General features: G+C 49.5%; 2 protein-coding genes and 1 long non-coding RNA gene across 8 annotated transcripts; 1 reads left to right on the top strand and 2 right to left on the bottom strand.

Annotated features, from left to right (window-relative positions):
• Positions 1–1,542: 1,542 nt before the first annotated feature.
• Coq4 (coenzyme Q4) lies at positions 1,543–11,594 on the bottom strand. Of its 4 annotated transcripts, none has more exons than XR_015683234.1 (8): positions 11,502–11,594; positions 11,291–11,422; positions 10,129–10,225; positions 9,541–9,643; positions 4,787–4,916; positions 4,218–4,311; positions 2,664–3,833; positions 1,543–1,667 (listed from the first exon to the last, which is right to left on the bottom strand). XR_015683234.1 is itself a non-coding variant. In XM_087653533.1 (7 exons), the coding sequence occupies exons 1-7, from the start codon at positions 11,581–11,583 to the stop codon at positions 1,622–1,624; spliced, it is 684 nt and encodes a 227-aa protein (XP_087509659.1). In that variant the 5' UTR covers positions 11,584–11,594; the 3' UTR covers positions 1,543–1,621. The 4 variants fall into 4 exon arrangements, 2 of the variants coding, with proteins under 2 accessions (XP_087509659.1, NP_001026832.1); XR_015683235.1 differs by having other exon boundaries at positions 3,206–3,833; XM_087653533.1 differs by lacking the exon at positions 2,664–3,833.
• A 615-nt stretch (positions 11,595–12,209) lies between these two features.
• Trub2 (TruB pseudouridine synthase family member 2) lies at positions 12,210–23,677 on the top strand. 3 transcript variants are annotated; one of them, XM_087653531.1, is made up of 9 exons: positions 12,210–12,365; positions 13,254–13,385; positions 14,594–14,668; positions 16,119–16,180; positions 17,333–17,414; positions 19,888–19,960; positions 20,930–21,066; positions 21,753–22,997; positions 23,502–23,677. In XM_087653531.1, the coding sequence occupies exons 1-8, from the start codon at positions 12,257–12,259 to the stop codon at positions 22,052–22,054; spliced, it is 972 nt and encodes a 323-aa protein (XP_087509657.1). In that variant the 5' UTR covers positions 12,210–12,256; the 3' UTR covers positions 22,055–22,997; positions 23,502–23,677. The 3 variants fall into 3 exon arrangements, with proteins under 3 accessions (XP_087509657.1, XP_087509658.1, NP_001014279.1); XM_087653532.1 differs by having other exon boundaries at positions 21,753–23,002; NM_001014257.2 differs by lacking the exon at positions 23,502–23,677 and having other exon boundaries at positions 12,218–12,365; positions 21,753–22,343.
• Positions 22,460–25,660, bottom strand: LOC134486066 (uncharacterized). Its single transcript, XR_015684221.1, has 2 exons — positions 23,475–25,660; positions 22,460–22,976 (listed from the first exon to the last, which is right to left on the bottom strand). It is a non-coding gene; the product is annotated as an uncharacterized LOC134486066 (long non-coding RNA).
• Between the last annotated feature and the right edge of the window lie 739 nt (positions 25,661–26,399).

The following is a 26,399-nucleotide window of genomic DNA, read 5'->3' as shown; positions in this document are numbered from 1 at the left end:
CAGCCACAGCTAGGATGGAGTCCCTGGCCTCAGTGGCTAGGCTTTGGAGAATCACTTTCCCAGAGCCCAGAGCCTATCTGCACCTGTTGAATAGAAACCCTCCTGGGGATGGCAAGAATTCAAGGTGACACACGTGGAGCTGGCCCACAGAAGGCCCTCAGCTGGCCTCAACTCTAAGGCCAGAAGTGGTACTGTTTCCATTATTGCTTGTGATGGTGTTGACAACTTGACAGTCGAGGGTCACTTGGGAGGTGGGCCTCAGGCCATGCCTGTGGGGCAATCAATCATCTTACATAAATACTGTGAGAAGATCTATCTTAATTGTGGGATTATTCCCTGGGCAGGAGGTTCTGGGTTATAGAAAGTGAAGAAGACTATCGAGGCCTGGTGGTACATGCCTTTAACCCCAGCAACTCAGGAGGCAGAGGCAGAAAGATTTCTTTCTCTTTTTTTTTTTTCCTTTTTTTTTTTTTTTTTTTCGGAGCTGGGGACCGAACCCAGGGCCTTGCGCTTCCTAGGCAAGCGCTCTACCACTGAGCTAAATCCCCAACCCCAGAAAGATTTCTATGGGTTCAAAGACCTACACAGTGAATTTTAGGCTAGCCAAGGCTACATAGTGAGACCCTGTCTCAAACATAAAACCAACAAAAGATAGAGCTAGCTGAGCATTCACAGGCATTCTCCGTCCCCATTTCCCTTGTACGTATGACCAGTGACCAGCTGTTTTTTTTTTCTTTTTTCTTTTTTTTTTTTTCTTTTTTTTCGGAGCTGGGGACCGAACCCAGGGCCTTGCGCTTGCTAGGCAAGTGCTCTACCACTGAGCTAAATCCCCAACCCCGACCAGCTGCTTTTTAAATTTGTTTAAACAAGCAAAAAGTTGAAAGCTGGGCAGAAGTAGTGTAAGGGAGAAACTTGTTTTTAGCTCTCAGTTTCAGTCCATCGTAGTAGCAAGGTAAAAGCAAGGGAGCTAATGAAGGGGTCTGGAGCCAGGTGTGGGGATACCTGGCTTCCCACTTAGGAGGCAGAGGCAGGCGGATCTCTGAGTTCAAAGCCAGCCTGGTCTACAGAACAAGTTCCAGGTTAGCCAGGGCTACAGAGAAATCTTACCTCAAAAAACAAAAATGAAAAAAAATTTTGTGTGTGTATGCACACATGTATGTATGCACACATGTATATATGCACACATGTATGTATGGTACACCCTTCCTAGAGGTCCTGAGTGGAGTGGGTGGAACAAGCTTCCATTCCAACTCCTAGCTCCAAAAATGTAATCTCCGAGCCAAGGACAGAGGGCGTACTGGGTACTAAACTGATACGCAGACATTAGGCTTGATTGACATTTAGTGAAGTTTCAGAAGCGATTAGATGTGCTCCATTTTATATGAATGAATGTTTTGCTTGCAGGTAGGTGCCAGTGGAGGTCAGAAGAGAGCACCAGGCTGTAAGAAGACATTGGATTCCCTGGAACTGGAGTTAGGAATGGCCATGAGCTACCATGTGAGTGCTGGGAATTGAACCAGAGACCTTTGCAAGAGCAACAAGTACTTTTTAAAACTGTTTATTTTATGTTTGTGAGTACACCGTAGCTGCCTTCAGACACATCAGAAGGTATCAGATCCCATTACAGATGGTTGTGAGCCTCCCCGTAGTTGCTGAACTCAGGACCCCTGGAAGAGAAGTCAGCAATCTTAACCTCTGAGCCATCTCTTCAGCAATCCTCCCCTTCCCCGCCGGCCTCCTTTTGAGATAAGGTTTCTCTGTGTAGCTCTGGCTGTCCTGAAACTCAGACTGTAGATCAGGCTAGCCTGATCTCAGAGATCTCGAACTCAGAGAACTGCCTGCCCTTGCCTCCTGAGTGCTGAGATAAAAGATGTTGCTTTGCTAAGTCTTTAGATCTGGCAGGCTGAGTGTCCCTCAACCACATCCAAATGCTTACCTCATACGCATTGTCCTGTTGGCCAGAGCAGCTGTGAGCTGTGACGGTCTTACTACTTTGGCCTGACTTTGCTGGTGGTGAGCTCTCCATAGCCCTTCCTGGGCAATGATAACTTCTATTTCCTAAGTGTCATGATGTACCAACAGGTATCACCAAGTGCCATCTTACCGTGCCATGTCCCTCTTATGGGCAGTAGGCAGTCCACACTCATTTCAAGGCCAGGAAACACATGTTCAGGAAGTAAGACTGCTTCAAGGGAGCAGAGCAGATCAGTGATGGGCAAGGCTGGCCCAGGAGCCTGGGTGCCCAAGCACAGACAGGCGTGTCATGCATGTACCTGTGGTGCTGGAGCTCAAACCCAGGACCTCATGCAGGATAGACAAGTGCTCTACCAAGGAGCTGTAGCTCCAATGCTTCACTGTAGTTTTTACAAGATTTATTTATGTGGATGAACATTTGTGGGCGTGTATTTATAAGCACCACCAGTGTGCCTGGGACCAGAGCTCAGAAGCAGCATTAGATCCCAGCACTGGAGTTAAGAGTAGTTATGAATCACCATGTGGCTGCCGGGAATTAAACCAGGTCCTGTTTAAGAGTTCTTAGCTGCTGAGACATCTCCCTAGCCCATCATTTTGGATAGTTTTATTTTATTTTGCACACGTATGAGTGCGTGCACACCACAGCACATTTGTGCTGCTCAGGACAACTTGCGGAAACTGTTTCTCACCTTCCACTCTGTGTGTCTTGGAGCCAGAAGTCAGGTCTTCCGGCTTGGTGACTTTTACATTTGTAAGGCATCTCATAAGCCCTACTTTGTTTTGTTCCGGTTTTGAAGTTTCATTTTGTGTATCTCTGTGTGCGGACATGTGTGTAGTGCATGCAGATGTTGGTAGACAACTTGTGAGAGACCACTATCTTTCTACCATGTGGATCCTGGGGATTGGAATCATGTCAGCATGAAGTACCTTCACTGCTGACCCAAAGGCACTGTCACTATTCCTTAGCTGATATCAAAAGTCTGGCTTAGAAATAGAAGGGACGGGTTGGGGATTTAGCTCAGTGGTAGAGCGCTTGCCTAGCAAGCACAAGGCCCTGGGTTCAGTCCCCAGCTCCCCCCAAAAAAAAAAAAAAAAAAAACAAAAAACTAGAAATAGAAGGGACTTATTTCTTGTTGGCTGGGGACTTGATTCGTAGACTGCTTGCCTTCAGACCCAATGACAGTGACAACCAACTGGAGTCCAGTTGAGACGAAATTCCCCTCACCAGTACCTGAGGTAAAGGGAGCTAGGCCAAGGATGACCAGCTGACTCTAGGCCTGATGGAAGCTTTATTCAGACACCAGAGATGCCTTCTCTTTCCCACCACTTGGTTCAGTGCTTTGCAACATGATGTAGTAAGTAGTCAAGCTTTCAAAGAGAGCCTGAATCACCGTCCAGAAGAGGGGCCTCAGACCTGAGCAATCCCGACTGATCCAAGATGGCTGCTCCAGGCACACGTACTGCTCTCTCCAGATAGCTTACAGCACCCTGGGGCCTCACTGCCCTACCTCTCTTTCCTGGGCAGGCCCTCAAGGCACATGGCAGCAGTGACTATAAAAATTATGATAAGTGACACTCTGAGTTCAAGGTTCAATGAGAAGAAACACAAGCAGCCAAGGGCTCTTTTGTCTCCAGGAAGGCAGTGTGTGGAAAGGAAGGCTCCATCCTCCCTGGGAGGCAGCTAAGGCTAGGCCAGGCCCTGGATGTGTTTTGGGGGAGGACTGATGCCCAGCTCCTCCCGTAGGGCTGTCAGGGGCTGCTCCCAACGCTGTTCATAGTAGATGTTGAGGACACATGGGGCCCTGCGCCCGTTCTGAATCGCCCAAGGGATCAGCTCTGAGAAAAGCACCTGGAGGCTCCTGGAGGTAGGGTCAGCGGAGAGAAGAAAAGCCATAAGGCTCCCAAACGAACTCAGTTCTCAGTCAACCCTCCCTCACACCTAAGCAGATTTCAGTGAGGAAAGCTCCCACACCTCATAGCATACACCCTGAACGATGAAGCTCAGATTTAAATGTAGGGCTGTCCAATCCCAGAAACTGCATGCATCTTCATGCAGACCCTGTTCGTTCTGACCCAGCCCTTGAAGCCTGGCCCAAGAGACCCTGGGCTTCATCGACTCAGTTTCCTTTGCTGCCTCGTTCTCCCATCCTTTTTTTCTGGAGAGGCATAAAGCACCTGTAAGCCATCTCTCTGTCCTGGAGCCCCGGCCCTTCTGAGGTCTCCCCCGACCCCAGGAAACTTACTGAGCACGGAGACGGACGGGTCCGAAGAGTGCTCCCAGGATGCACATGGGAAGGCCAGTCTGCACAGCCTCAAACCACTTTACCACAACTTCTCCTAGAAGTAAGGGAGGGTAGGAGAAGTGCGGGTGAGGGGAGTCAGTGATGTCAAAATGGCCCCCGAGAAGCATGCCCACTTTCACACTGTAGGGTTTGGTGGGGCCGAGCTTCATCCTATGTAGGCTGTGGGGCATTTAGCTAGAAGTAAGAGAAGGCTGAAGAGGGGAGTCACAGGGACAGCATGCAGAGGATCTCAAAGGCTAGGCTGACAGCAGGCTGTACAGGCCACAGGGAGTTGCTATGGGTTTTAGAAGCAGGGATCCATGGTGACTAGATGCTGAGACAAGGACGGGGAGGCAGGGAAGGATGAGGATAGATGGGAGGGATGCTGCCAGGGCGCATACAAAGCAGAAGGCAGGACAGACGGAAGGAGCTAGTTGATAAGGAGGAGCTTGAACGGGGACTCTGCCTGGAAGAGACCTGGTGGGGTTCTGGCCATTGCCCACTCAGCTGGCTGTCCCATGGGCACTCACCGAGCATGTTGGTGGGCATCCCCAGCAGGGTGTGGAGCATATCATGCACCTCACGGTATCTCTGGATCACATAGGCTAGTTCTTCATCGTCCACAAAGCGTGTAGGTGCTCGTGTATCTGGAGAGACTTTCTGGAGAACACAACCCCTCCTTGGACTCCTTCCCATCAGCCTCCAGGGCCTTGCTGGCCTGCCACTAGTTGATGTTCAGCTGTATTCTCACTGAACACAAACTCTATCTGAGAATCCTGCAGTTGTTTCTACAGCTGCTAACTGGCGAGCCTCAGGTAGCGATTGTTCCCAACCCCCACTCCACCTTACACCTCTCATAATGCTGGCGGCCTGAGGGAATCTACAGCTTTAGTGAGGAAAGAGGGAGTGGGGATGAACTTCTGTTTTGTAAGCTGCATTAAAAAAATGAACAGACCAGGAGCTAAGGAGATGACTTGGTCAATAAAGTAATGGCTGTACAGCAAGAGGACCTGAGCCCTGTTCCCAACACCGAGTAATGAAGAAACAAAGAAAGCAAGCAGTCGCTGCTCAAGTGCCTGTAATCCCAGCACACAGAAGGCAGAAACAAGAGGCCAAGAGGTACCCCAGGGCTTGCAGGCCAGCCAGTTTAGCCAGATTGATGAGCTCTAAGTTCAATGAAAGGCTGACTTGAAACATAAGGTTGAGGAGACACTTGATGTTAATCTCTAAGATCTGCCCACACGTATACACAAACATGTACACGTAAAAGAAACACACTGCTGCTGAGCTGTAAACTTAGAAATGGCTGTAATGGGTCTGGGCATCTTCATGGATAGAGGAGGGTCAAGCACACCCTCAGCAGTCCATAAAACCAGGTAGAGTGGCGCATAGCTGTAATCCCCACAGTGGGAATAGAGATAGAAGAATCAGGAGTTCAAGGTCATCTTTACCTACATAGAGAATCTGAGCTTACCCTGGGCTATGAGCCTTTCTCAAAAATCAAAATACAGAGTAAACCCCAATGTCATTAAATTATTCCTATCTGTTTCCTTTTGCTTTTAAGGGTCCAGTAGGAAGATGTAAAGGCCCCATGTGGCTGGAGTTGTTTTGTATGCCTTGGGACAGGCTGCCCACTTTGCTCACTGTCATGATGCTGGTGCCTGGTGCAGGACCAGATGAACACTTTTCTCTCATTTTGTAGAGTCTCTTGCCACATAGCCCTGGCTGACCTTGAACTCATGGCAGTTCTGCCTCAGCCTCCTTAATGCTGGGTGTTACAAGGTGTGTACACTCCCAGCACAGGCTGATTATCCTCACTTACTCAACCCTGCTTCTCTGAGTCTGCATGGGTGCCCGAACACCCTGGGGTCAGATAGCTGGCCTGGTCCAACATGGCTTCAGCCACACAGAAGCTGATGGATTTGAGGTCTTTGTTGCCTCGGGGCAACTGGCACAGTGCTGTGCTCGGTGTTAACCTCTGGCCTTGCTGGGCCCCAAGACCTCATTTCTTCTTGCTGTGCTAAGAGGAAGCAACTGCAGCAACAGTGGCTGCTTTCACCAAGGACCAACTATGTGACGGCTCTACTGAAGTCCTTCACACAGACTATCACACTCTGTCCTTACAGTAGTTTTAGAGGTCGAGATTAACTTCAGAAATAGGTGAGAAAAATGTGGCTAGGAAGGTAAAGATGCCACAGCTGAGGTAGCCAGAACAAACTCTGCTGGCCTCCAAAGCCAGTAGCCTTGACACCCATTATCAATCCATCATATTAATGCCCCGGAGATGAAGAATCTGTCCTCTTTCTGGAGGATGATTTGTGCAGGGCTGTGAGACGGGGAAGAGAGGTGGGACATTACCCATGTTCCTTAAACTTGCCAAAGGATGACCACGCCTTTCAGCACTGCCAGCCTGAGCTCCTGTGATTTTACCTTGAACTTTCACCTAAATCTCTGTAAGGCGCAAGGTGCTCCTTCCCATTCTGTGGTTGGTTTCCTTGTTCTAGAAGGGCCTCATCTCCATGCCACCATAGTAGGGAATGTGTTAGGTAAGGCACCCAGGACGGCCCTGACAGACCTCCTCCCCAGCCCAGCCAGGCCTAAAGGCTGTGGGGAATACAGAGGCTGTCCCTCCCATGGTGGCACTTGGGGCAGGTTCCTCACTGATGAAATAACCTGCACCCTGGTGAAACTAGGGCAGGTTTTGCCCTGCCAAGGCAAAGGTGCTAGGAGAGGGTGAGAGGCAGCTTGCTGTCTGGGGGCCATTCCTTTATTGAATGGTGGTTTCCAACTGCTCATCAGGGATCTCTACAGTGCCCAGACACTTAAGGTTGCTACTACTGGATGGATGAGGGAGTCAACTGGCATCCGGGAGGGAGAGGTTGGAATTCCCAACCAAGAACGGCCCAGCCCACAGCATCAGTAGCATAACAAACACTAAGGACTTGTTCTACAGTGACCCTTTGTCACCCTCCTCCTCCTTCAGCCTGGCTGGCTTCTGGCTGGAGAGCCATTTAGCTTCGAGGAGACGTGGGTATGATAGAGGGAGGGGGCAGGTGGATAGGAAAACTGTATTATACTGTTCTTTCCTTTATTTCATTTTGAGAGAGGGTCTCTGTGTAGCCCTGGCTGTCCTAGAACTGTGTAGACCAGAGAGCTACCCATCTGGGATTACTATTTTCAAACTTTCCAATTACCTTTAGTAGCTCCTGTTACAAAATGCAGTTTCTTTCCCAAGGCCCCAGCACAACTATCAGCCTAACCTTTCCCTTTCCCCTACTCATGCCTCTGTCGTGTATTTTGTCTGTCCGTGGACTTATGCTGGGGATGGAGCCCAGGGCCCTAGGAATGTCGAGCTATCTACCACTGAGCTCTGCTTTGTTATTCTAATATACAAATGACTGCTTCTCCCGTATGTACATCTGTGCCAAATGTTTGCCTGCTGCCTACGAAGGCCAGAAGAGCGTGTTAGATCCCCTGGAACTAGAGCTAGAGAAGGCTGTGAGCGGCCATGTGGGCACTGGGGATTGAACCAGGTCCTCTGAAAGAGCAGTAAGCACTCTTAACCACTGAGCTGTCTCTCCAGGATGTGTGCTTGTGTTTTTTTGTTTTTTTGTTTTTTTGTTTTTTTTTGGTTCTTTTTTTCGGAGCTGGGGACCGAACCCAGGGCCTTGCGCTTCCTAGGTAAGCGCTCTACCACTGAGCTAAATCCCCAGCCCCGTGCTTGTGTTTTAAAGACAGGGTCTTGCCCTATAAGTAGGCATGGTTACTTCCTAGGTGGCCAAGGTTGACCTTGAATCCAGTGGTAACCCTCCTGCTTCAACCAGGCTTGTAGGAGCACATCAGAGCAATTGGCTTATGTGCTCATATGCACATGTATGACATGGGTGGTACCAGAGGTTGGTGTTTCTGAGACAGACCTCTAACTGCGCCAGGGGCCTGCTGATACCGGGCAGCTGGCTGGACAGTGACCTCCTGGGGTCAGCCATTCCTCCCTCCACAGCGTTAGGGTTGTGGGTATGAACTGCCAGGTCTGCTTTTACAAGCTCAGGAGCCCAGGTTTAAGCAGCAAGCACTGAGCCAGTGGAGCTATCTTCCCAGCCCCTGAGTCATCCTGCTTATTTGAGCTGTTTGATTCATCTGCTTAGAGTGCTCTTCCCCAAAACTCTACAAAGCTGACCATCTTCCAAGTGTCCCTGGAAAGGTTTCTCCTGACCAGTGAACCAGCCGTAGCTACCCTACTCCATCCAGAGATATCCTCTGCCCCATGTCTGGTTCCCTTAGCATGCCTGCCTGTAGGCTGAGGCTCACAGATGTTTGGCTATTTTAGTTCGGTGTGTTCCTCGGCTGAGCATGCTGTCTGGTGCATTCTAAGTTCTTAAGAAATACTTTACCTCGGGGCTGGGGATTTAGCTCAGTGGTAGAGCGCTTACCTAGGAAGCGCAAGGCCCTGGGTTCGGTCCCCAGCTCCGAAAAAAAGAACCAAGAAAAAAAAAAAAAAAGAAATACTTTACCTCAAAAAGCAGGAGGGATGGGGTCTTATATAACCCAGGATAGCCAAAAACTCACTATGTGGGTAAGGCTGGCTGAGTTTCTGATTCCCTTTCCTCTATTCTATGCAGGTTCAAGCTGAGGACTGAACTTGCTTTCTACGTGAACTTGGCTAATTGAGCTATATATTTTTTTTCACACACACATTTTTCATTTCAATTTTTAAAACTACTTTATTAACTGCCTTCGTAATAATAAGAGCACAAGCTCCAGGAGGTCAGGGACCTGGCTTGCTACATGGCAGCGCACGGAATGATGGGTGGCAGATGTGAGTAGTGAGTCTTTCAGTAGTTGGGAATCCCCTCCTACCACCATCTGTCTTGCCTGGTGTTGGAGAGTCCTACACTGGCCACAGCACAGTGGTTCCCAGTACTCTGAGTGGAATATGGCCCAGGGTTGGACTAGCTGTGAAGTTGTTTCACTGCTTGCTCTGTGACTGAGTCCTCATCATATGCAAGAGGCGTTGACAACAGGACTTACTAGAAAGGTCACTGGGAGGATCTAGCCAGATCACGTACTTGCCTGGGAGCTGGCACGCAACAGGAGGTTAGTAACCTCCAGTATTTGGTATGACATCATCAGACCATTCATCCATCACACAGAAAACATCAAAGCCTGAAAAGCACTCCTGCCTTAGTTGGCAGCTTAAGCATCCTCCGGCCCTAGGCTATATCCTCCCGTGCCACCCCTCTACCCTTATTGGGTACTGCGGGATACACAGAACCTGGAAACTCACATTCGCATTCAGGAAGCGCAGATACTCACGGCCCAGAGAGCCTTCAGGCAGGCTCTGGAGCTTACTTAGATCGAGGGTAGACAGTGAGATTCGGGGACGCTCTCTGAAAGATAGAATGTAGGAGGTAGGACTGGGTGTGTGCCAGCCAAGGCAAGTGAAAGGGTCACATAACGGAAGCTGAAGTGAGTACAGAGCTACAGGACACCTATGTAGTAGCCACAATCCCTAATGGAGCACGGCGATATTAGGGACTGTGGAGACAATCCCAACCCAGGTCTGAGCTGGTGCCATCAAAGGCACAATTCAGTCAGAGAAGAGGGGCCACAGACGTCAGGGGAGGGGATAGAGGACATTTGGAGAAGTACTGCTTGCCATTGAGAGCTTAATGCAGGCAGAGTCTTGTGGCTGACACTGGACTAAGACAACATATTGTACAACCCATGGGATTCATCCCCCACACACATACGTGTGCTCCTGGCTTTGAGCAGTGCCCTAGGCAATGCATCCATCCATGGTCCTCTGAAGGGCTCCTTCCAGGATGAAAACTGACACACCCCCGCCAAATGCCAAGGCAAAGCTGGGACCTACTGCAGAATCTGGGCACCCTCTGGATCCTTCTTCATCTGGTCCCTGAGGAATTTCAGGGTGTGGCATCCTGTGGTCTCCCCTAGAACTGCAACCATGTCTAAAAGGACAAAGATGGGCAAAGAGAAAGGATGGAATTTGTTTGTTTGTTTGTTTGTTTGAGACATTCTCTTTTTGTAGTACAGGCTGTCCTGGAACTCACTATGTCCACCAGGTTTGCCCAGACTCAGAGATCTTCCTGCCTCTGCTTCCCAAGCGCTACATTAAAGGCCGACACCATTAGGACAGCTAGCTGTTATTCTTGACATTACAAATCTATTGGAATATGGTGGCTTTCATTAACAGTATGAACCACTTTGTTAGCCCATTATCAAGACAGACTGTCATGTTTCCACCGACTAGTACAGGTCTTGAGATTGAATGGTGATGGACATCAGTAACTGAGCTGACACAGTGCATGCTTAGCACACTCAAAGCCCTGAGTTTTGTTCCCAGAATCATATAAACTGGGCATGGTGGCACACACCTGTACTACCAGCATTCAGGGTTAGGGAGGCAGGGCGATCAGAAATTCAAAGTCATCTTTGGCTATCTATGGAGTTAGGGGCCAGCTCAGTCTACATGAGACCATGTCTCAACAAAACAATTTTTTAAAAAATGGTGCTAGAGTTGAGTCCAGGTGCAGTCACCAGATCCTATATAAGCCACTTCACATGTCGTCTTTCTCTTCCTCCCATTTTCTTTTCTTTCTTCAAACAAGATTAATTGTGTACGGAATAAGAAGTTGGCCCTGAACTGTTTCAAAAAGAAAAGCCTGAAGATCATGATCCTTGACCTTACCAAGTTTACTTACTACCCAGTGAGAATGTTGTAATGTGGTGTGCACCTGTAAGTCATTCAGCCCAGAGATTAATATGCTTGGATGACAGATTCTCCCAAGACTTACAAAAAAAGAAGACCTGTAGATCTTACATTTCTTTCCTCCTCTCCTCCCTGTACCCAGCAGATTCGTAACAGTTCTGGTGAGAATCAGGCACCTGGTTATCATAAACGTTCCTAGGAGTTATAGGATAGGCACAGCCATGTTTGGATGCCCACAAACCAAGGCCTTGACAGAAGTCTGGACCGGCCGGAGCTTTCGAGACCGAGGAGTGAACGGCCTTACCGTGGCGATAGGGATTGTAGAGCGCCATTCCCGCCGCGCCGGCGGCCAGCAGCATCTTCTGCAGCGGCGTAGTAGGGATGTGGTCTGGGTACAGCAGGCGGGCGCCATGGCTCGCGGCCCTGAGGAGCACATCTGCGGGGCAGGAAAGAGGTTAAGGTGAGAGGAGCTCGGTTCCTCCGGTCGCCACGGATACCGGATCAGAGCTGCTCACCTACAGTTGGCCGCGTACGGTGCCGGAGACTGCGGTGGAGGCGCTGGGAGCGAAGCAGCAGGGTCGCCATGGCAGCGGACATCCGCGGTGGATGGGCGGGGCTCCTCAGGTAAGACGGAGGCCCGAGAAGTCAAAAGACTACTTGGGAACTGCACTCACTGTGGCTTTTTTTGATCGGAGATGTTGTAATATAGACAGGAGCATGAGAAGAAAAGCAACAAGATCTGTTTGCCACTGATGTAAGATAACTGCTGTGAACCAGGCGTTATTTATAACGTATGCCTGTCAACCCAGTATTTGAAAACTGGAGGCCGAAGGATCAGTTCAAGATCCTTCTTGGCTATTTCTTAAATTCGAAGACAGCCTGGTCTACTTAAGACCAGGCTACTTGAGACCTTGTCTCAAAAAACCAAGCCCATTGTGAATTACCGGTCACTCCAGCACTTGGAAAAGTGGAAAAGGGAAAATCAGGAATTTTCGACAACGTAGCAAGGGCAGCCTGGGATATATGAGAAATAAACAACTCCTGAAAGGGATTCCAAAAAGGACATAATAGAGAATTAGGTTGTTCAATATCCGGCCCTATTTCCTTCTGGGTTTCGTATTTTTCCCCGGAGGACAATAAGAAACGAACCTTTTCCGGCCAAGGAACCGAAGCCGCTGCCTACAGTAGGGACCACATTTGGGAAAGGACCACGTGGAACTTCCGTCCGCATCCGCGCTTCTGGATGATGTAGTACTGCAGAGTTCCAGCCATGGGTTCTTCTGGCCTAGCTCGACTGCAGGGTCTCTTCGCTGTCTATAAACCTCCGGGGCTGAAATGGCTGCATGTGCGTGAGACCGTGGAGTTGCAACTGCTTAAAGGTGAGTATTCGGCCGCCGACCCACGGTTCTGCATCAGTTCCGTCTGATGCTTAACGAGGTCACGTGACTCGTTTGACTGGTTGGAGCTCTTGGTTTTCTCTTGTACACATTTTGTTACTCTCCACTTTCCGCTGTTTTCCGTTAGAGAAATGCATTCTATAGTGTTGGTTTTCTCACGATTTCTATTGTGGAGTTAGAACTCGAACTATTTTGTTGGCTTTTTGAGACAGGATGGATCTCTTGTAATTAAACCGACCTTTAAATCAGTGAGGCCTTGAGAAGTGACTCTTCGGTCTCCACCTGCCAAATGCTGGGATCACAGCCATGAACCACCACACCGAACTTCAAACAACCATTTTTTTCTCTTTTTCTCTTCTTTCTCTTTTTTTAAAAACAACTTTCATGTAGCCTCAAATTTGCTATGTACGCTGAAGATAAACCTTGAATGAACTCTTGACTCTCCTGTGCCTTCATTACCCAAGGGCTTAGACTACATCTGTGTACCACTACCTCCCGTTAGGGTACCGGTGATGGAACCCAGGCATCTTGCATATTGTGCAAACACTCTGTGAACTGAGCTATATTTCCAGCCCAGGATTTTTGTTTTGTTTTGCTTTTTGTTTGTTTTTCATTTTTTGAGAATAGTTTCTTTGTAGAGCTCTGGCTGTCCTGGAACTCACTCTGTAGACTCGTCAGGCCTTGAATTCAGAGATCTGCCTGCTTCTGCGTCCCCAGTGCTGGGATTAATGATATGCACCATTCTACCTGGCCTCTGAAGAACTCACAGTCTGTTTTCCACAATACGAAGATCTATATTCTATGCTACCATCTCTCTACCCCTTCTGTCTGTGGTGGGAACATATAGACAATGTGTTCTTTTGTGTTTAGGTCTCAATGCACAGCAGCCTTCTGCTCCAGAACAGCATGTTCGCTTCTTACTAGGCCCTGTGGAAGGCAGTGAAGAGAAGAAGTTGACTCTCACGGCCACCAGTGTGCCCTCCCTCACCACCCACAGACTTGGTAAGACAGAGTCAGGCAGGATCCTGGCTATGATGTCATAGGAAATCCCAGGCCTGAGTTAGATTTCTAGCCCAGGGATTGTCAAACTTTGCTAGAGGGGTTGGGGATTTAGCTCAGTGGTAGAGCGCTTGCCTAGCATGCACAAGGTCCTGGGTTCGGTCCCCAGCTCTGAAAAAAAAAAAAAAAGAAAGAAAAGAAAAAAAACTTTGCTAGAGAGGGAAGACTTTAAACAGCTTAGGCCTACAGGCTCTGTGGTTTCCTTGGCCTTGCTCAATTCTGCCATTGTAGTGCCAAGCATCATTAGACAGTATGGAGAGAGTCTTCTATTTCAGTCAAAACTGGAGTGAAAACAGCTATTGAGAGCAGTTATAAACACCAGGATGCGATAGACTGTGTCTTCTAGGGGAGTTTAACCCCTGCTCAGTACTAGACATCATGTTATCTTTGTCCTTACCACAGGTCTATGAGGTAGATCTCTTTTTAAATAATGTATTATTTGTATGTATGTGTGCACATGTATGCACACCAGGGCATGGGTGTGGAAGTCGGAGGGCATCTTTTGAGAGTTACCTCTCTCAGGCCATCAGATGGGTCCCAGGATCAAACTGGGTCATCAGGCTTGGCAGTAAGAACCTTTACCCACTGAGTCACCTCAACAAGCCCTTGCTTTTGTGTTTCCAGACACAGTTTCCTGTAATCCAGGCTAGTCTTGAACTCACTGTGTCGTTGAATCTGACCTCGAAGTCCAGATTCTGATCCTTTTGCCTCTGCCTCCCAAGTGCTGGGGCACATTAGTCTGTAGTCAGTCAGTGGCCAAGAAGCTGAATCTGGGGCCATAGGTCAGTATTGTTCCACAGACAGACCTAGGTCCTACCTGAGTTTGCTCACTGACTTGGGGAGAATGGCCAGGTTTTCTATCAGCAGATGCTGTGCAGAGAACCCCATAATCTAGATCCCCAGTATAATGCTGATCTCAAAGCCTCTCATGGGAGAACAGTGATAGGCAGAGGAAGAAGATCTTGAATTGCCCTTTCTCTGAACCCAGGGAACTAGGGAATTAGTGGTCCTAGCCACAGAGGAGCAGGCTGGAAGTCCAGCTGTCAAAATTTGAGCCCCATGAGGCCCTTCTGTTGTGGAGTGAGGGCCTCATGCCAAAGCCACTCTCAAAGCTCATTAGTTGAAGGAATGGACTGACTTTTTCTTTGCAGTTCGTGGTCCAGCATTCAGAAACCTGAAGATCGGTGTGGGGCATCGTTTGGATGTCCAGGCTTCTGGTGTGCTTGGTGAGTCATGCACTTGGTCTGGGGATGTTGTGCTGTGGACTTAGAGAAGGATCAGGAAGTGATCCGGAGCCAAGTCCATAGTTTATCTGACCTCATGAGCTGAGAAGGTCCCACCTCTGTCGAGGGATCCCACCTTGGCACGTGGTTCAAGGCCTCATGGACATTTGTTTACCCTACCCATGATAGATGCCATGTAATATTATCAGTGAAGAGAGTAAGACTGGGGCTAAGGCCTGGCCAGCAAATGCCCGTGGTCCCCAGAGGAGCTACCATCAGCAAGGGTGCAGCAAGGGTGCAGCAAGCATGCAGCTCTGCTTCCTCTGGCTGTAGTCTGCATATTGCCAAAGCTGGGTACAAAGCTCCAGTCAGAGCCTTCTGTGGCCTCCGGTCATGTGGCAGCCATTGTCCGGCCTGTATAGTCTTGGTTCCCTTGTCTTTCTTCCTGAGGTACAGGCAGTCAGACATGATCTCATGCCCCCTCCCTGTTTCCCTCTCTAGCAGTGAATTGAAAGCCATTCATTTCTTTAGACAGAGGGATAAACAGATCAGAGAATAGGCAGGAAGTGGCCCCATAGGCCACTGTTTGGGGTCCTTCCTTTGTATGATTAGCTTTCTGTTAGCCCCTCCACCCCCGCCCCCAGTCTGTGACACACAGACCTGACTGTGAAACACAGACCTGAGAATCTTTATCTGTTTTACTGATCGAGGGCTTGAAAGAGTCAGAAAACCTAGATTCCTGCTTTTGTTTCTGAGACAAGGTCTCGGTGAGCCAAGGCTGGCTTCCAGTTGGGTATAAATGACCTTGAGGTCTTGACTCTCCATCTCAAGGCTGGGAATTGTAGGCATGTGTCACCTTGACTTGGATGTTTTGTTTTGTTTTTGTTTTTTTGAGTCAGGGTTTCTCTGTATAGCTCTGGCTGTCCTGGAACTTGATCCACAGACCAGACTGGCCTCAAACTCAGAGATCCACCTGCCTCTGCCTCCCAAGTGCTGAGATTAAAGGCACGCTCCACCACTACCCAGCTGATTTATTTTTCAAATTTATGTGTTTATATGAGACAACGTCTGACTACTTTCAAGGCTGACCTGGAACTCAAGGTTCTCCAACTTTGGGCTCCTACATCCTGGGATTATGGGTGTGTGCCTCCCCTCCAACCCCAATTGTAAATGCAACTTGGTGGAGCTGGGACAATGGTCTCTTGCTTTGGGGTGTTTCAGGGCCCTCTGGGAGCCTCCTCATGTGCTCAGGCTCATTTCCCACAATGAGTCAGATGCCATCCTCACGTGAGTCCTAGAGACCAGTGTTGGTAATGGCTCCCTCCCTTGATGCTGGAGCCTTGTTCCTGTCTGGCTGCAAGGAGAGGGAGAGTGTTTTGGTGTCAGGCAGGGGCAAGGGTAGCTCCCAGGGAAAGGGACTGTGGGTGTGAGAAAGGGTCTGGTTGCCTTTCAGTTCTCGCTGTGGGACACGGACGCAGTCTCCTCACTGACATGTATGATGCTCACCTCACCAAGGTATGGTGGCTAAAAGTACAGGTACAGCCTAATTATCCCTTGGTGCTTTCCCAGAGGTCATAGATAGGGAAGACCAAGGCCACTAGCAAGCATTTTCTGCTTGCTGTAGCTAGGAAAGACTAGCGATGCAGCATTACCCATCACACTGTTCTATTCTGACCACCACCAAAAGCTGTGTGTGGATCCCCTTATGAAAGCCCCATAGCACTTAGCTGCTCTCCCATTTTACAGCTGAGTAGACTGAGGCTTAGGAAGGACATGCCTAACCAGGCACAAATTGTTTAAAGCCTTAGGAACTGAAATTTGAGCTCAGATCTACCCCACACCACCATCCAAGCCCAGCCGTGTTCTGTTCTCACTGCAAGAAACGTGAATATCACTGTCCAGTCCCCGAGACTCCTCCAGGACCGGGTGGAGCCTTAGACTGTGGTATTGTGAAGTCTGCCGAGGGACACTTTAGGTAGCTATGTCTTCAGTGCTGAACAGCACAGAATTCAGGACTAAAGTTTCCAGTTTACAATCCCAATCAAGGCTGTGATAACACGCTTGCCTTGTACACAAGGCTCTCCATAGCCAGCATTGGAAAAAAAAATCCATCTTCTACCAGTCTGCCGGCCACAGCTCACATGTCCTTGGCGAGTCAATGAACATCTTTTCTTTGTGCCTCAGTTCCCTCAAGTCTATGATGGGGATGAAGAAATGGGGGTTAAAGTGACTTCATGTAAAGCCTTGCCTGGCTCAGTGCCCGGCACGCAGTATAGGTCAAATCAACATCACTGCCACCACTGTCTCTCTCCTCCTTGCTGTCATCACTCCAGGGAAGAGGTGGCTGTCTGTACAGAGTTGAAGGAAGGGGAGTTTCTGAGGGCATCCAGCAATGCCTTGACTTGGGCGCTGAAATGGCCCCAGGACATGTATGGGGTGACACTGCTCTGTCTGGCTGGGTGGGTGGAGACTGGGCTGGTGCCATGCCCACCCCCTGGTCACGGAGAACAGGACACAGAGAGCTTCCCCAGGCTCCAGAGAAGAGTGCACATCCTCCCTCAGGGTATGCTGTGTGTGGAGCTCTGAGAGGCCCCACCCCGTCAGGACTGGCACTTCCTCAGCATCAGAGCTTAGGATGGGGACTCCCCTGCCTGCCTGTCCCCACAGGATTACACGGTTCGTGGCCTCCTGGGCAAAGCTACAGACAACTTCTGTGAAGATGGGCAGTTGATAGAGAAGACAACATATGGTGAGAGCCAGAGGCGGGGCGGGAGAGGGAACTGCCTCAGCGTCTTCATTTCCTGTGTCCTTGATCTCTTCCTGACCTTTCCAGGCCACAGCGGTGCCTGTGCGCTTTCGACAAACTAAGCTCAGGTTGGAGACTTGCCCTCACCACCTGTTTCCCAGAATACCCTTTAACCTGCTTCCTTTCCTGGTTCAAATGTTCTACCCCTGGGGAGGCTTCTCCACCTCAGATGCACTCAGAGTGGGAAGAAGCTATAAATACTGCTTAAGATCCACCTTTTCATTCTCAGGAGAGATGGACCGCAAGGTTCGTCTCGTGGCCACACACTTCAAACAGGGTCACTGTCCAGGTTTAGTAGTGTAGGTGTAAGTGGGTGTAGTGTCTCATGCCTTTGATCGCAGCACTCAGAAGGTAGAGGCAAGAAGACTTCTGCATTCCGGCGAGTAGGACAGCTAGGACTACATAGGGAGACGGTCTCAAAAAACTAAAATAATAATAAAATAATAATAATAGGGGCTGGAGAGATGGCTCAGCGGTTAAGAGCACCCAACTGCTCTTTCAGAGGTCATGAGTTCAATTCCCAGCAACCACATGGTGGCTCACAACCATCTGTAAAGAGATCCGATGCCCTCTTCTGGTGTGTCTGAAGACAGCTACAGTGTACTTATATATAATAAATAAATCTTTAAAAAAAAATAATAATAAATAACATTTCTTGCTTTTACAAGACAGGGTTTCTCTGTGTAGCTCTGACTGTTGTGAAACTCACTCTGTGCAGCAGGTTGGACTCAAACTAGAGATCCACCTGCCTCTGCTTCCTGAGCCCTGGGATTAAAGGTGTGCACCACCACTTTTTTTTTTTTTAAGATTTATTTATTATATATGAGTACACTGTGGCTGTCTTCAGACACACCAGAAGAGGGCATCAGATCCTATTACAGATGGTTGTGAGCCACCATGTGGTTGCTGGGATTTGAACTCAGGACCTCTGGAAGAGCAGTCAGTGCTCTTAGCCGCTGAGCCATCTCTCCAGCTCCCGCACCACCACTTCTTAAAGGAGATTCATCCTTTTTGTTGTCTTAGTATGTACTGAGAACCACTCAGGGCCTTGTGCTTGCCCTGCCACTAAAAATGTTCCAACTCTTCATGTATCAGTTACATAACTGAAAAGTAGAGTAAAAGTCAAAGTATACCAGGTGGGGGAAAGACCCACATGCAAAGTGACCAAGAGAAGAAGCTAGGAGAGCTGGGTTTGGGGGAGCTTCCTGGAAAAGGATGAAGTTAGGAGATCTGGGAGGGCTTCCTGGAAGAGGAATCACTGGGTTGGGCCTGTCAGAGGGCAGGAAGACAGTGACAGCTGGATTCTAGGTGGCATGGTGGGTTCAGTGAAATCAGAAAACTGGAGACAGCGGCCAACTAGGCTTCATTCAGCCCTGTGCTGTTCCCAAATCCTGGCACTGCTTAGCAATTGGTGTGTGGCCCCGCTGTGCCTCAAGGCCTCGGCTCCTAGTAGTTTTCGAAAGTCTCAGGCTCAGGTGCTCAGTCCCTTTGTGGAGCCTGGAGGCATAGTTGCTCCTCCCTGGGTGTCTGCCTCTGCTCCTGGCCACGTGCTGCCTCCTGCGGTCACTAACCCCGTTACTAGTTCTTTGTGGAGAGAGCTCTTCAGACAGTGAGTAAAGCCGAGGAAAGAGTCCAGTTTTCATCAACTTAAAAATAATCTGTGCTTTTGTGTGTTACTCTGTGTGTACCATGTGCGTGAATCCCCTGAACTGGAGGTACAGATGGTTGTGAACCACCATGTGGGTTCTGGGGACAGAATCCAGATCCTCTGTAGAGGCAGCCAGTGCTCTCAACCACTGGGCCATCTCTCCAGCCCCTTCATCAAGTTCTCTTTTTATTTTTTGAGATAGTCTTAACTTTGTAACTCTGGCTGGCCTAAAACTCACTCTTTAGACCAGGCTGGCCTCTGACTCATAGAGATCTGCCTGTGTTCCTGAGTGCTGGGATTAAAGGTGTACACCACTACAATTGGCAGCTTTATGTCTTTATTTATTAATAATATGGATTTATTAATAAAATACATTAACACTATTATGTTACTTACTTTTTTTTTTTTTTTTTTTTTTTTTTGGAGCTGGGGACCGAACCCAGGGCCTTGCGCTTGCTAGGCAAGCGCTCTACCACTGAGCTAAATCCCCAACCCCTGCTTACTTATTTTTATTGTTAAATTTTGCAGTGTAGCCCAGGCTGGCCTCCAACTCATTCTCCTGGCGCCCTTGGCTCTCAGGAGCTGTGGTTACAGGCATGCAGTACAAAGGACTGAATAGACCCAGCCTCCTGACAAAAACTCCACACTGGACGCTCTGGCCAGTTCCAAAATGGGCTCGTTTTGGGTAAAGGGTGCTTGGCCAGTTGCTGTGGTCTGTCCTCTGGTCGCCTGGAGACTGACACTCCCCTTGCCCCATGCCTCTTCCAGACCATGTGACTAGAGAGCGGCTGGACCGGATCCTGGCTATGATCCAAGGCTCCCACCAAAAAGCCCTGGTAATGTAAGTAGATCCAAGAGCTCCTCTGCCTGCAGGGGGATTAGAGGGGAGGTCCATACCCCAAGGAATATGACTAGGGGTGAGTGGGCGATGGAATCCCCTAGGAGCTGAGAGCTTGCCCAAGAGCTCTCTGCCAGGCTGCTCAGGACTCCTGACTCCCAGGCATCAGCCTCATGGCTGCCAGGAAACTAGCCATCTGTAAGTCAGACATGTACCTGAGCACAGTGTTTCAGGGACAGAATGGGCAGAACCTGCTGGGATCAAAGGAAGTGGCTCAATGGACAGAGCTCAAAGAATCACCTGGCCGGGCCCTGTGCATGCACCCACGGTCGGTCGGTCGGCGTGCCAGGACTGAAAAGGCCAGGTGTGCTTAGAAGCCATATAAGGGCTTGAGGTGGGAGGGGCTGGGACAGCAGAAAGGGAAGTAGGTAAGACTTCCCCGGGCAGTGGGGACTGAGGATAGTTCTGAAGCAAGACTGTAGTCTCACTGGGGACCCTGTGAGGAAAGCTGGACAGGGACAGAGACAAGCTATGAGGACAGTGGCCTGTGCTTACTGCTCCAAGCCTGAAGACAGCAGGGAAAGCAGGGGCAGAGTGGAGGGAGACCTTAGAGGGGGGAGGGGCCACAGGAAAGAAGGGACCAGGATGACACCGGGTCCTGAAGATGAGCCATTTGTGTGGGTGGCCCTGGAATCGGGTGACATTGAGGTCCCTAAGGGTTGCATTTTTTAGGTAAGGTGTCTGAGGGTGGAGCACAGGGCACAGGGTGTGGTTGGGATTGCTCAGCCTGTGACAGATGGCGTCAGGGATTGACAAAGAAATGCCTTTGGTGGCTGAGAGGGAAGCTGCCCTGAAGGTGGATGGGAGAGTGGGGGTTGGGGGTGGGAATGGGGAGAACAATGAAGACACCCCCTCTTATGGTGGAGCAGGTGCCCCACACTGGCCTCCTACTCTGGCCCTCCTGAATCCCAGGTACTCCAACCTGGACCTGAAGTCCCAGGAGGCCTACGAGAGGGCTGTGCAAGGCGTGATCCGGCCCATGAACAAGTCCCCAATGCTCATCGCTGGCATCCGCTGCCTGCACTTTGCACCTCCTGAGTTTCTTTTGGGTAAGTCACCCAGGAAGCTGGAGTCACGTGTGGCATGCCCAGCCCTGAGTGGCTTCTTTCCACCAGGTCCAGGCTCAGCCTAACCCACAGGAACAGCACAAAGGCGATACTCTGTCTCCTGTCTGTTCCCAAAGCATGTGAAGCCAGCCCTTAAGAAGCAGAAGCTGGGGGGTTGGGGATTTAGCTCAGTGGTAGAGCGTTTGCCTAGCAAGCGCAAGGCCCTGGGTTCGGTCCCCAGCTCTGGAAAAAAAAGAAAAAAAAAAAAGGAAGAAGAAGCAGAAGCTGGGGCTGACAGCTCAGTTCCTGAGCAGTTCCACATTGTTCTAGGCCCTCAGACATGACTGTCACTTCCTGTCCCACCCAGCTCTGCCCCAGCCTCTTCCATGTTCCCTTGGCTTCTTCCCTGGGTGCCCCTCACTCTTGCTTGAGTAGACAAGTGAGTCAGTGTCTGCCAGAAGCCCAGCCCGCGTACAGCCTGGGGGGGAGGGTTGCTGGGGCCTGACCCCACAGGTGCAGGGGGCCTGCAGTCTGCACCACTGCCATGCGCTCAGCCCTACAGCAAAGCTAAAATGCATCTCTCGAAGGATGCTCCTTGTGGAGAGGAGTCCGAGGGACATGAATCCAGATCAGCTCGGTCCCTGCAGCTGTTCCTGACGGTCACATCTGTGTGTGTCTGTGTCCCACAGAGGTGCAGTGTATGCACGAGACACAGCAGCAGCTGAGGAGGCTGGTGCATGAAATCGGCCTGGAGCTGAAGACCACCGCTGTCTGCATGCAAGTGCGGCGCACTCGGGATGGCTTCTTCGGGCTGGACGATGCCCTCCTGAGAACCCAGTGGGACCTGCACAGCATTCAGGATGCTATTCAGACGGCAGCCCCCCGGGTAGCCAGAGAACTGAGAAAGAACTTGAGCCTAATGTCGGGCCACCAACAACAGCTCCCCAGTGCCGGGCAGCCTTGGGCTTCAAGGGTCCAAGCTCCACTTTGAAAGTGGGAGCCATGCAGGGTAGTAAGGCCAGGCAGGCGCCTGGATGTAGGGGCAAACAGGCTTTCAATAGTCAGAACTGGTCACTCTGCAGAGAGTGAGATCAAGGAGGGCCCTGAGCTGTCATCTCAGCAAAACAAAAGTACAGGAGGGAGCCTTCTTCCTGTCACACACAAACTAACCACAGAGGTGAGTGGGTAAGCTATCATCGCAGCTAGTTGGGAGGCCCAGGTTAGAATCTCGACAGTTCAAGGCCAGCCTAGGGTTACTTAGTGAAACCTTGACTCAAAAAGAAAAAAAAAAAAAATCCAGTCAGGCATGATGTCTAAGCCCTCCAGAGAGAGAAAGAAACTAGGGAGTTTACGGCCAGCCTGGGCTACTTCCAGAGTTCAGCTTTTCACAGAGATGGGGAATGCTACCTCGACTTTCCTTGTCCATTGTTGATTTATTTAGATTCACACGACTGATGATCTGAATCTGTTTTCACATGGGGAGAGAGTCTTTTCACTCTTTCAAGGTGGTGCCTCACATCTGTGATCTCAGTACTACTCAGCTGAGGCAGGAGGATAGCTCGGAGTTTGAGGCCAGCCTGAACTAGTCTTCTGGAGTACTTTGTAGAGTGTGTCAGCATTTAATCCTGCCAGTCACGGTGCAAACCTGTAATTTGCCTGGGTGGTAGAAACAGGAGGACCAGGAGTTCAAGGTCGTCTTGGGCTGCATAAGTTTGAGGCTACACAAAACCTTGTCTCTAAGAAAATATAAAAAGCCTAGAATTCTTTTTCTTTTTTTTTTTTTCTTTTTTTCGGAGCTGGGGACCGAACCCAGGGCCTTGCGCTTGCTAGGCAAGCGCTCTACCACTGAGCTAAATCCCCAACCCCCTAGAATTATTTTTAAAAGGTTCTATGCTCAGTGGTAGAGCGCTTACCTAGGAAGCGCAAGGCCCTGGGTTCGGTCCCCAGCTCCGAAAAAAAGAACCAAATAAAATAAAATAAAATAAAAGGTTTTATTCTTTTTTTTTTTTTTTTTTGGTTCTTTTTTTCGGAGCTGGGGACCAGGGCCTTGCGCTTCCTAGGCAAGCGCTCTACCACTGAGCTAAATCCCCAACCCCAAAAGGTTTTATTCTTAATGTGTGTATTTGCATGCGTGTTGTGCATATGCACCCTGTGCATCATGGGGGCTAGAAAAGGATGTAAAAGCCCTATGGCTGGGCTTAAAAGACAGTTGTGAGCCACCATGGAGATGCTGAGCGTGGACACTGGTCCTCTGGAAGAGGAGCCTTAACCTCTGACCCATTTCTCCAGAGTTCAGTTGCCTGTGCTTTGATGCGGCAGCAGCGACCAGCACCCTGGCTGTGAGCAGTTACAGGCTGGTAAGAGTTTGTATCTATGGGGCTGGGGATTTAGCTCAGTGGTAGAGCGCTTACCTAGGAAGCGCAAGGTCCTGGGTTCAGTCCCCAGCTCCGAAAAAAAGAACAAAAAAAAAAAAAAAAAAAAAGAGTTTGTGTCTACAGTGTGAAAACTTGCAGGAAAGCAGGATTTTGTTTTCTGCGTGGTGCTGGCAGAAAGAGTAGTTTTGAGAAGACACAACAGGTTTATCAAATACACAGTGTTTTCATTCTTTGAGAAAGGCATACAGTGTTTTAATTTCTCCCCCAACTCTTCCTCGACCCCATTCCTATCCCTGTCCCCCTCTCAGCCTCAAGTCAGCTCTCTTTCTAAGTCCCTGAGGTCACTTAGTGTTGGGCATGTGCGTGGGTATGGGACCATTCACAGCCCACTCCTCCCCCAGCAGCCTGTCCCCAGGGCCTCAGAGTGATGGAGTCCCATGAGCCCCTTTGTGTGGTAAATGATATTAATTGGAAGTTTCCAGCCTGCCTTAGATTATTTAGTTCCCAGATAAAAGACACACCCTTTACACTTGTAAAAGCCTCTATGGCTATTTTGTCTACTTCCCTACCAATAACCCAGATATAGGACTTGCCATGTTCTGCCTGGGCCACTCTTACTCCAACTGGATCCCCTCTTGGCCAGTTTTCACTATCCCTTACGCATAGTGTCCTCTCTGATCTCTCCTCATGGTCTACCCCTCAGACCCCAGGCTCCACCTTCCCCTCTCCTGCCCAGCTGCAGCACATGGGCATCTTTATTGACCAATTAGGGATATCTTGGGGTGGGGGCAGGTCACACAGCAGCATGTGCACAGGATCTTCTCCCTGGGGCAACCAGATCTGGGGGTCAGTGTTCAGCATGACAACACCTAACAGACCAGACCTCAACACCTCTTCCAAGCTCGCTGGAAGGTTGACTGGCTTGGTTGTGGGCGGACATCAGAGCTGCTGCTTCGAGACTGTCATGCCCAGAAGACTTTTCCTTGTCCCTGCTTTTGTGGTGACCTGAAGGAGGTGGTGTGGTACACATGTCTCATTTAGGTGGAGCTACTGAAGTCACATGGGCTGCACCTTGACCTTCTGGGACTCTGTTAACTGCTCTCCACTGAATGGACAGTGACGAGCTGTGAGGCCGAGCTGCCCTTGCCTGTTCGTGTAAAGATGGCTCTCTACGGGGCAGAGAAGTAAGACAGAAGTCGCCGTTGTCCTCCCCTAGGACCTCCTCAGCTACAGGTTCTTGACCAGGTACAGCACCAGGCATGACCCCCTCCTGTGGAGTAAGCCCTAAATCTGAACTGGGAATGGGTACCTCCCTAATTAATATTAATGCCACCATGGCACTGATGGACATAGATGTCTTGCTAGGGCGGTCTTCTGGTGTGGCTTGAGGGGTCACGGCTACACATGCTGTAGTGGGCTTTTCTCCCTGAGTAACCTGCACAGTACCTTCTAGTGCTATGAACGGTTTCCAGGTTGGTTCCAGATTAATTTCTTCATGTGCTGTTCGCCAGAGTGTGGCGTCCCCAGCAACATGGTCTATCATGTTGCGGTGGGTAACCAAGAGCAATAATAGCATTAGCTTGTATTGTTTGAGGGACCTGGGGCTCATCCTGACAACAGGAGGTATCTCTTTGTTGAGAGGAGCATTTTAATAACCTATGGCTTCTGGGACAGAGCTTTAGCCCTGTGTAGTATACCTCCAAGCCCTCTTAAATAAATATACATATATATATATACATATATACACATACATATGAATATAGATTTTTTAATACTTGTTTTTAAGACAGTTTCGCTGTGTAGTCTCGGACCTGTTTGTAGATCACACTGAGCTTGAGTTCCCAGCAATCTGACCACCTCTGCCTCCTGAGTGCTGGGGTTGAAGGTGTGCACTACTGCATCGACTTAATTCTATTTTTTAGTAAACTTATAGAATGAGTTTCTGTGTGGCTTTTCAAATATCCCCAATGTTAGTGACCCCCCTCCCTACCACCTAGGGATGTTGTTAAAGCTGTTTCTCTCACCAATTTCATTTCTCTATGCAGTAGGTACCTTACCCCTACATGTAGATACTTTTTGGCTTTCTCTGACTGGTGTTGTATTTAGAAAAATATCTTGTATTTGGAGAAAACCAATCTTGATCATGCGAACCTGTGAAAGCCCTTAGAGCTGAGTTTGAAACCAGCTCACAACAAAACTACTCTTTATTTGAGGGGAAACATACATGCTTTTAAGGTCCAGAGGTCACACCGTCTCTCCTTCAAATGTGCCCCACTTTGCCTTTTGAGACAGGAACTGTCCCCAAACCTAGAATTAGCAATTCTTCCCAACTGAGTGGCCAAGAAATCCTCAGCTCTCTTGAGCTGGGATTACAAGTGTGGCTTTCCTGATCCTTAAACACGGCACTAGGGGGTCTGAGCTGAGGTCATCATGCAACTTTAACCTCTGTGTTTTGAGGCAGAGTGTTACATTGTAGCTCAGGCTGGCTTCAAACTCGCAACAGTCCTCCGCCCCCACACTTGGGTGCTAGCTTCACAGGTGTGAGTTACTGCAGCAGCTCACCCGGTTAGCTTAGCTATGCGCCCCTCCGTCTGAGAGGAGACCTTCCCACATTCCCCTCACCCTCAAAGAGAAGCACCAGGATGCCTCTTCTCCCTGCTTTCCATGTGGCTCTGTCCCATCTGTGGAAACTGGCCCTACTTAGCATCACATTTTGCCCTTCCACAGTGGCCTCCAGGGCAGCTTGCAGCTCTAAGCAGGCTCCTGGCTAGAACTCAAACACTCGACTTCTCCATCCATGGAATGGGGATAATGACTTTGACCATCTTGTGTGGTTAATCTGCCAGACAAGCCAATGATGTAAGTCATGCTGGTAGCGTGTGGCAACCCCAGCCCCTTCTGCAATCCTTCCAGTGACCCATGACCTCTGTCTTATCATCAGATAAAGGAGAGGCTCCAGTG

This window comes from Rattus norvegicus, chromosome 3, assembly GCF_021556685.1.
Source record: "Rattus norvegicus strain SHRSP/BbbUtx chromosome 3, alternate assembly SHRSP_T2T, whole genome shotgun sequence".
NCBI lineage: Eukaryota > Metazoa > Chordata > Mammalia > Rodentia > Muridae > Rattus > Rattus norvegicus.
This window is presented reverse-complemented; position numbering and strand designations above follow the sequence as displayed.

Bases quoted from the DNA above. Each gene is read 5' to 3' on its own strand.
- Trub2 (XM_087653531.1), top strand. From the start codon at position 12,257: ATGGGTTCTTCTGGCCTAGCTCGACTGCAGGGTCTCTTCGCTGTCTAT. The intron at 12,366-13,253 runs GTGAGTATTCGG...TTTTGTGTTTAG, and splicing joins GGAGTTGCAACTGCTTAAAG to GTCTCAATGCACAGCAGCCT. The intron at 17,415-19,887 runs GTGAGAGCCAGA...TGCCTCTTCCAG, and splicing joins GATAGAGAAGACAACATATG to ACCATGTGACTAGAGAGCGG.
- Coq4 (NM_001031662.1), bottom strand. From the start codon at position 11,571: ATGGCGACCCTGCTGCTTCGCTCCCAGCGCCTCCACCGCAGTCTCCGG. The intron at 11,423-11,501 runs GTGAGCAGCTCT...CCTGCCCCGCAG, and splicing joins CCGTACGCGGCCAACTGTAG to ATGTGCTCCTCAGGGCCGCG. The intron at 10,226-11,290 runs GTAAGGCCGTTC...TTGTCCTTTTAG, and splicing joins CTACAATCCCTATCGCCACG to ACATGGTTGCAGTTCTAGGG.